The sequence below is a fragment of the Alexandromys fortis genome, unplaced genomic scaffold (assembly GCF_014885135.2).
Source record: "Alexandromys fortis isolate MF-2015 unplaced genomic scaffold, M_Fortis_MF-2015_v1.1 scaffold_186, whole genome shotgun sequence".
In the NCBI taxonomy this organism is placed as follows: Eukaryota; Metazoa; Chordata; class Mammalia; order Rodentia; family Cricetidae; genus Alexandromys; species Alexandromys fortis.
Genome location: NW_026068067.1, coordinates 1,734,865 through 1,744,480, shown reverse-complemented (window position 1 = coordinate 1,744,480; position 9,616 = coordinate 1,734,865). Strand labels below are relative to the sequence as shown.

Here is a 9,616-nt window from a genome sequence, read left to right as displayed (position 1 = left end):
CAGATGGTTGTGAGCCACCATGTGGTTGCTGGGAATTGAACTCAAGACCTCTGGAAGAGCAGCCAGTGCTCTTAACCACTGAGCCATCTCTGCAGCCACTAAGAGCACCTCCTGTGCACATTCGCTATGTTCCCTTTCAAAAGGTGGACCAAAGAAATGGTTCGGGGGTTAAGAGCACTGCCTGTTTTTCCAGAGATCCTGAGTTCAATTCCCAGCAACCACATGATAGTTTACAACCATCTGTAATGAGATCGATGCCTTCTTCTGGCGTGTAGGCATGCATGCAGATAGAATGCTGTATACATAGTAATAAATAAATCTTTAAAAAAGAAAAAAAGTGGGTCTAGCCCACTTCCCATCTCTCTCTCTCTCTCTCTCTCTCTCTCTCTCTCTCTCTCTCTCTCTCCTCTACCACTTTTGTCCCCAGGGACTGGTCTCTCTCTTCCTCCCTCTCTGTCCCCTTTTCTGCCCCATCTCTCTCCTCTTTCAATAAACCTCCCATGTGAGCCCTGTTGTATGGCATGACTCCCTCTCCCACCGTTTTTTAAATAAATTATAACAAACAGGACCCCTGCTTAATAAGTTCAAGGATGAGAGAGCTGTTGTAGATAGGACAGGATTTGGGGGCTGAGGGGTAACACTGGGGATGTGGGTTGTAATGCAAGGGTGTCCTGCAGTGGGTGAGACGGATCTGGGCCTCTGCAGCTCTACCTACCTCGTCAGCTTGGGGATTTCCTTAGAGAAGATGGAATTGTTGGTCTAGTGGGATCGGCCGTGGACAGATGGTGGCCATGTTTGGTCTGAGTTGGTTCTTGGTCCTCCCTTCTTTTGTTGTAGGTAGCGTGCACTCTTCCCAGAGGGCACCATGAGACAGAATGACTGGAAGGCATAGATACGGTCTGGGTAGGTGGTTAGGGATTGATTGCCCTTGTGCCAATTAAAGCGCATGGGTGAGAGCTGTTAGTTGAACCTGTTGATCAGTGGTGTGGGCAGGAGGAGCCTGTGCCTCAACCCCTCAGTATCTATGGCATAGCCTGATTTTTGGGCTCCCTTGTATAAAAAGGAGCTGCCATTTGTGTACCAGGTGTAGATGGCCTGAGGCCATGTGCCCACCTATATGAGAGGGACAGGGATATGGTGCTTCTTGGATTTCAGTACAAGAATAAGATGGAGGAGGAGTTCCATCTGGACAGAAACTTCACCTGGCGATGGATGAAGCTAGAGACAGAGACCCACATTGGAGCACTGGACTGAGCTCCTAAGGTCCAAATGAGGAGCAGAAGGAGGGAGAACATGAGCAAGGAAGTCAGGACCGCGAGGGGGGCACCCACCCACTGAGACAGGGGCTGATCTAATGGGAGCTCACCAAGGCCAGCTGGTTGATGGAGCATGTGATCAAACCGGACTCCCTGAACGTGGCTGACAAGGAGGGCTGACTGAGAAGCCAAGGACAATGGCACTGGGTTTTGATCCTACTGCACGGACTGGCTTTGTGAGAGCCTAGTCTGTTTGGATGCTCACCTTCCTAGTCCTGGATGGAGGGGGGAGGACCTTGGACTTCCCACAGGGCAGGGAACCCTGACTGCTCTTAGGACTGGAAAGGGAGGGGGAGGAGGATGGGGGGAGCGGGAGGGAAATGGGAGGAGGGGGAAATTTTTAATTAAATAATAAAAATAAATTAAAAAAAGAATAAGATGGAGAGTAGTCGATGTTTGGTTGGGGAAGAAGATTTGAGATATTGAGGGGTGGGCATGATTGGAAAGTATGGCATCTTGTACTAGTGCCCCCCAGGAGAGAGAACCTAGAAGGGATGTGGAGTGTGTGCACCTTTATGTGTTAAGAGATGGGGAGGCTGTGGGGGGAGAAGATGGTGATGAGTGACCTGAAAGTTAGTTTTTTTGATGAAGTAGCTTCTTTCCTAGGAGGTCAGAGATGCTAAGCCTAAGGTCCCTGAGGCTCTGGGTGGAGAATGGGTACTGGATTTGGGTAATGTGTTGTTCCTTTTGGAAACTACAGCTCCCAGACTCCTCCTGGATTACGGATACCTGCGCGCGGGGGCGCTCACAGGTGTAGGTCATTTCTCCCAAATACCCTCGCGCTTCCCGTTAAAAAGCGAGCTTCCACGAGGTCTCGCTCTCTCTTGCCCTTTACCCTTGTGTGTCCTGCACACCTGTCCCTTATCGTGTCCCCCTCCCCCCCATTAAAGTGCACCCACGTGGGAGCCCCGTGTCTGTGTCTCCTCCTTTCGCGCGTCTTGTCTGTCCTGTGTTCGTCTACACACACACCCGCTTTAAAAGAATAATATAATGTACCAGGCAGGGCCCTGTAATTGCCCGATGATGGGGAAATGGTGTTTGTCAACAGAAGGTTCTTGGGTATCCCAGACTTGGGGGGTCTACCTAAAACGCTGGCAAAGGAAGTAGAGTGTGGAAGTAGTGTTGGAACCAGTAGGTTGGGTGGCTAGGAGGAGGAGCAGGGCTGACGATGAGCTTGAGGTCAGGCAGTTGGAGGGAGCAAAGGAAATAGATGCCTGCCACTCTGGCTAGAAGATCCCTCCCCAGCAATGGGACAGGACAGGTTGGCACCGCCAGGGAAGAATGAGTGAGAGGAACGTCCCTGAAAACACAGTGGAGTGATGGGGTCTGGTGAGGTTTATGAGCCTGTCCTCTGTCCTCTTACCCCAACAATAGGGAAAGGAGGAGCAAGTAAGTGACCCCAAACTGTCAGGACCGAGTAAGTGATCCCAGTGTTCAGGAGGAAGGAAATGATCTGTCCTGATATCATAATGACTGCCTGGAGCTCCCTGTTGGAGCCGGCAGTGGTCAGGCCCGGGGAGTCCAATCTGATGTCCCCATGCTGCGAGGGACACCGGGGCAATCAACAGTCAATGCCCCTCTTGGCGGCACTTTGAACATGGTCGGGGTGACCTGCAGGGTGGGGGGTAGGGTAAGGCTGGGCCCAGTGACCCTCCTCACCACATTTGAAGAAGGGACCCAGTGATCCTTGGACTTTAGAACGTAAGGGAGCCTGGGCAGTCACTGAAGCTGGTTGAAAGGCCTTGACTAGCATTTGGTATTTTTGTTTACAGGGCTTTCCTCTCTTCCACGTTACAATGTCAGGATTGGTCACCCTGTACATGCCTGAAAAGGGGATGAGGACTGAGGGAAGAAATAGACTAGACAAAAGAACAGAGTTGGGAGGGCTTGAGTCCTGCAACCGCCTCAAGTATTACGCACAATCTTTATATACCCCAATCAAAAGGGGAGGGCAAAAGACTTCCTTACCATAACACAAGGAACAAGCAAGAAGCACGTGTAATTACCTCCTTACAACTCAAAAACACCTGTAACCACACTCTGAGTCAAATCTTATTGTCTGGCCTTTGAGGAGCAAAGCATCCAGTAGCTACACCTTTGACCAAAGATCCTGCTATTTGGCCTTGAGGAGCAAGAATAGGTTTGAACTCTGACCTTTAATCAAGATGGAACGGATTCAAAACTGTGGGCTCCCACAGTACACCTTAAAGGCCAGTGTCAAGACTTAAGGTTTTTTTTTTGTGGGGGGGGTATTGAGACAGGGTTTCTCTGTGTGGCCCTGGCTGTCCTGGAATTCACTCTGTAGACCAGGCTGACCTCAAACTCAGATCCTCCTGCCTCTGCCTCCTGAGTGCTGGGATGAAAGGTGTGTGCCACCACTACTGGCCTAAACTTAGGTTTTTATGTTTGCCCAGCAAGGACTGCCCAGCTATATGCATCAACACTTCATTCTGTGCTATTATTGGACACTCCTCCCTGTACCGGGGAGCATTCTTCTGTACCACCTGCCTGTCCATAGACATTCAGACCATCTCTTCCTTTTGGTGCTGCTGTGAACGCTGGTGCATGAGCGTTTGCTTGAAGACTTGTTATTGATTCTCTGGGATATAGACCTGGAGGGGGAATGGCTGGCTCATTGTTTGTTTTTGAGAAAGAGTCTCATATATTCCAGGCTAGCCTTGAACTCATTACGTAGCTGGGGATGACCTTGAACTTCTGAATCTCCTGCAGCCACCTCCTGTGTGCTAGGATTACTTGCTCAGTTTATTAAGTACTGAGGATAGAACCCAGAGCTTTATTGTTACCAGCTACAGGTGGAAGTTTCTATGTTGCCAGCAGCTCCCAAATCAACACAGAGGCTTAATTATAAATGCCTGGCCAATAGCACAGGCTCATTATGAGCTAATTTTTACATTTATGTTAACCAATATTTTATCTATGCTTCGCTATGTTGCTTGATACCTTTTCTCAGTATGCCCATCTTGCTTCTCTCTGTGTCTGCTGGCAACTCCATACTCCACCCTTCTTTTTCCCAGCATTTTCTTTAATAAAACAATCATGCTATGTGGTGATGGTGCACACCTTTGATCTCAGCACTCAGGAGGCAGAGACAGGTACATCTCTGTGAGTGTGAGGCCAAACTGATCTACAGACAGAGCAAGTTCCAGGACAGGCTCCAAAGCTACACAGAGAAACCCTTTCTCAAATAAATAAATAAAATAAACCAATCACAGGGATATTTACAGTGTAAAAGAATATTCCACAGCCAGCAACCACTCTATTAACTGAGCCATATCTGAAACCCTCGTGTTTATTTTTGTATCTGAGGCTATTTCTGTGTTTGATGGGAAGGTGCGACTTTAATAATTGTAGAGACATCACATTTGAGAATTCTCACGAGTCTGCTTGGTGTGACCAGAGCGTAAGTGGAACCACATAGCTGTGTGGCTACCTCACCAACCACCACTGTCATTATGAATTCTGCCTGCAGGCTCACCTGACTGTATCCCAAATTGCTAGGCCAAACCAATAGCAACACAACAACACTTATCTATTTATCTAACACTTACAGTGCATTAGGTAGTGTAATGAATCCGCAGGTGACTCACAGGTATATGGGAAAGCAGGGTGTGGCGGCACTTACCCATGTAAAAGGGCAGTCAGGGGGCTCAGGGATATCACAAGTTCTAGGCCAGCCTGGCTACACAGTGAACTCTTCCTGAGACGTGAACACGTACTATCCACCCCAGACTGTGCACCGATGGCAGAGTTCTCTCCCTCTGAAGGAATGTCACAAGGCCCAAGTGTGAGGATGATGATAGATGTTATGCACCAAGTATCAGGTACCACAACAGAGAGATCTTGGGACACGTGAAGCCTCTTTCAAAAAACAATATTACTAAAGCCTATAAATGGGTGTATGTAGACTCAGTGAACATGTTTGTTTTTATTTATTATTATTGGTTTTTTGAGACAGGATTTCTTTGTGTAGCCTTGGCTGTCTAGTACTAGCTCTGTAGACCAGGACAGTTTCAAACTCACATAGATCAGCTTGCCTCTGCATCCCGAGTGCTGGATTAAAGGCGTGCACCACCATGCCTGGCTAGGTGCCATTTTCTATAGTGGATTTGTTGTTCCCTGTGGATACCAAGCAAGGACGGTGCATGTGTGAGGTGCATGTGTGACCGTATAAGTGACACTCCATTTCCCTATCCTGACTCCCGTGTCACCAGAATGGAGGATGAGAATTGCAGGCTCTTTACCATGGGGGCTGGGCCCAGTCAGGGTTGGGGTCTCTTGAATGGCTCACGGGCTGTGCTTCCATCTCATGGCCCTATCCCACCCAGAGGACCCACACTGCAGGGTTTATAGCATTCCCGTCAGCTCTGTGGAGTTTCCAGTGAAGGTCCTCAGTCTCCAAGCTTGGACTGATTTGAAGGGCTCCCTCTTGCTAAATGGCTCAGACCCCAATACAACTCAGGCAATTCAAAGTCAAGATAATGTGTGGCCCCAACCCCCAGCCTTTTCTGCTCAAGGAGGGATAGAGCTATGGCTGTTCTGGGCCCCCTACCTGATAGCAGCTTAAAACATCTGGTTTGTCTGATAATGCTTGAAAGAGAGCTGGTGCCAAGTCCCGCCATTAGCACCACCGTTGGTGCTGTTTGTTGGGGAGGATAGAGGGGTACAGTAACCCAGTTGGAGGTCAAAGGGTCCCAAAGTCCTTTCCCAAGAAATCTATCCTTCCTGGTCTACCCCTTCTCCAAGGAAACTTGTGCCCAGACCAGGGAAGCCTCTCATTTCTCTGGGGGAGGTGGGGAGGGTAAGTGGTAATCAGGCCCTTACCTGAACCCCAAAACTTTGGAACCCCTATCCCTTGACTTCTGACTTAGTTTACATACAGAATTGGTTTTCAGGGACCCGTTCCCAAGCAGGCCAAGGTGAGGTCTCTGTTCCCTTGAAAGTAACACACATATCGCTACCACCCCCCTGCCTTGCCTGTGTCTTATCAGGGAAGACAGCCAATCAGACGAGGACAGAAAGGAGCCCTCCAAGGAGCCCTCCAAACCTCATAGCTCATGAGGCAGAAGAGGCCTGAGGCCCAGGGTGGACATCAGCCAGTCATGGCCGCAGCTGAGACTGCCTTGTCCTCTGTCAGTACACTGGCCACGCTGGGCCAGTTCCTGGACACCCAAGAGGACTTCCTCAAGGTGGGGCCAGTGGGGGGCGGGCAGGTGGTCTTGCTGTGACCTAGGGCATAGCGCTTGGGGGTCGGGCTTCTATCTTACTTTTGTGTCCTCTGTTCAGGGTTTTTTCTTGGGAGGGGGAGCCTGGCTTGGGGGTACTGTTCAAAGGATCTGAGAGCAAGGTGAGGCCTGTTTCTGTAACAGGAAGCTGAGTTCTGAGCTCACCGCCTTAAGAGGCTAGCCTCAGACAAAGTCCCAGATAAAGGTTTCCTGGGATTCCCAGGCTTTGAGATGTAACCCTTGTTGGAAGGTGTGAAAAGGCAGGGAAGGGCCGGAGGAGAGTCAAGTCTGCCCCTTAGCCTCCCATTTTGAATTCTGCGACCCCTTCCCCCATCCTGAATGCTGTTCTTGGTAAGTGTCTTATCTGTCTCTAGCCAGACCTAATGGACTTGTCTGGAGCTGAGATGGGGGTTAGGGGAACAGTGTGGGGGAAGCGATAGGCACGCAAACCCCTCGACCAACCTGCCCCAACGGTGTTTCCAGCCGGGACTGCATCAGGGCCAGGTACTGGGTGCACACCATTCAAGCAGTGCGCTCCCTCCCGCAGTGGTGGCGCCCCGACGAGACACAGGATTTGGGCCCGGGTCCCCCGGATCTCACGGGACCATCCCTTCACGTGAGTCTGAAATCGCAGACCCCTCACGGAGAGGACGAGGACGATGAGAGGGACGTGACCTGTGCCTGGGATCCGGATCTTTTCCTTACCAACTTCCCAGGTCCCGAGCCGCCAGGCACTCCCCGGACCTGTGCTCTGGTGCCCAGCGGGGCTCCGGTGGCACAGTACGCGGCGCCCGAGGCTCTGGGCGCCTATGCAAGTGGCCCAGGGTTGGTGGCCGGGTCTTTGGGCTCCGAGGAGCACACGGGCTGGGCGCACTCCGCCCCGCGAGCCCCAGCCCCTGAGCCCTTCGTGGCCCCTGACCTGGCCCCGGGATCTGTGCCCAAGGCGCAGCCTGCATTCTCCGATTCGCGAGCGGGCTCGGCAGGCGGTTTCTTCCCGCGGGCCGGGCTCGGGGTGCCCACGGCTCCCAGCGCCCCCTACGGGCTGCTGTCAGGGTACCCTGCGCTGTACCCCGCGCCACAGTACCAAGGGCATTTTCAGCTCTTTCGCGGGCTCACGGCGCCTTCTGCCGGCCCCGCCGCGCCCCCTTCCTTCCTGAATTGTCTGGGGCCCGGCGCGGTGGGCACAGAACTCGGGGCCACCGCGCTCGCGGGAGACGCAGGCTTGACCCCGGGAGCCGCGCCGCCCAAGCGCAGCCGGCGAGCTTTGGCACGAAAGAGGCAAGCGGCACACACCTGCGGGCACCAGGGCTGCGGAAAGAGCTACACCAAAAGCTCGCACCTGAAGGCGCACCTGCGCACGCACACAGGTAAGGGCGGAGCCGAGCGGTGGGGGCGGAGCCGGGAGCCGGAAGCGGAGCGAAGGGTGGGCCCAGAGGGTGGGCGACCCCTTAGCTAGAGGCCCGAAGTGGGATCCTGAGACTCTTGGCTAAAGTCTATAGGGGCAATTCCAGACCCAAATGTGGGCGGGCGAACCCCGGAAGTCAGGAGGCAGAGGCAGGTGGGTATCAGTGACTTCTAGACTAACCTGGTCTATTATAGCGAATTCCAGAAGCCAGGGGTTCATAGTGAAATCCTATCTCAAAAATAAATGAATAAATAGACAGACAGATAAGTAAATGGGTGTAAACAGAGGACCTGGGGAACATTTTGGGGACTTCAGGGTTAGAAGCTGATGTGTAAGACCTGCTTTAGAGATGGGCGGAGGAGCAGAATGCAGGATGAGAGTAGCAAGAGGGGAGGAACTAGAGGGGCGACGGGGGGGGGGGGGGAACAAGCTTGGAATACCAGAACTCAGGGTATGGGCAATATTCACGTGCACGCTCCGGTTGGAAGCGTCTGGGATCCGGACATAAGGCGGGCTGGAAAAAGAGAAGGAAATGCTGGAAGACAGGATAGGAAGAGAAATCAAGTCATACCAGGAGTGTAAGACAGCTGTGGGCCTCCCGAGCACGGCAGGCCCACGTGCCAGGTGTATATGGGAAGAGGGGAATCACTGGAGACAGGGCCTTGACTGGACATCAGCGGGAGGCTCTGCCAGTGCGTGAGATAGCTGGAACACTGAGAACAAAGAACGAAGGTGCAGCCACATAAGGTCTCAGGCAGGAGACTAAAACAAAGGAAGTGGACTGGAAATGAGAAAACCCCAGGATCGCAGTTGCAGGTCCAGGAAAGGGCCAGGCTCACAGAGGGCAGGGCTGTGCGTCCTTCTTTAAACTGTGCGGGCTAGATGAATAAACCTAAGACCTGACTCCACCTCATCAAATATACAAATCGGAGCTGGATGTTCGGACCAAGGTACTCACAACTCCCCGTTCTTCAGGAGAGAAGCCTTATGCTTGCTCTTGGGATGGCTGTGGCTGGAGGTTCGCTCGCTCTGATGAACTGACGCGCCACTACCGGAAGCACACTGGCCAGCGACCCTTCTGCTGCGGACTCTGCCCACGTGCCTTTTCGCGCTCTGACCACTTAGCTTTGCATATGAAGCGTCACCTCTGAGCTCCGGTCCTGCACAGACCCAAGAGTGGATCCAAGGATGGTCTTTCAAAGGATGGGCCAATATTGGACTTATAGCCCTACAGACCTACCCAGATCAAGAACTGACCCGTAGACAATGCAAAGGAGCCTTCAACAGAATCCTCACACGTCCCCAGGGAGCCACACAGAAACATCTGATGGCCCCACAGACCCAGCAAGACAAGTCACCAATAAATAAACTCAGATGGACCCTTACCAGTGCAGGAGTGACCCTGAGTCTTATGGAGTGGGGTGAGAGTTCCCAGAGTCTAGAAGGGGCCTTCACGCGGTCTTTCAGCTGGGATTGTCGTTGGTATTATTAAATTCTCCTGTATAAAACTGGTGTCAGCCTCAGTGTAACATGGGCCTGGAAATTAGGAGGATTGGGCCCCCAGCAGGTGAGAGACTTCTGTACACCCACCCCCTACATCGTCCAAAACACATTCGCTTCTGATGACCCCCCCCCAAGCAGTGCAATCTTCA

General features: G+C 52.2%; 1 protein-coding gene across 1 annotated transcript; it reads left to right on the top strand.

The window, feature by feature from the left end:
* Nucleotides 1–6,436: 6,436 nt before the first annotated feature.
* Klf1 (KLF transcription factor 1) lies at nt 6,437–9,408 on the top strand. Its single transcript, XM_050120757.1, has 3 exons — nt 6,437–6,523; nt 7,107–7,926; nt 8,940–9,408. The coding sequence occupies exons 1-3, from the start codon at nt 6,437–6,439 to the stop codon at nt 9,113–9,115; spliced, it is 1,083 nt and encodes a 360-aa protein (XP_049976714.1). The 3' UTR covers nt 9,116–9,408.
* Nucleotides 9,409–9,616: the final 208 nt, after the last annotated feature.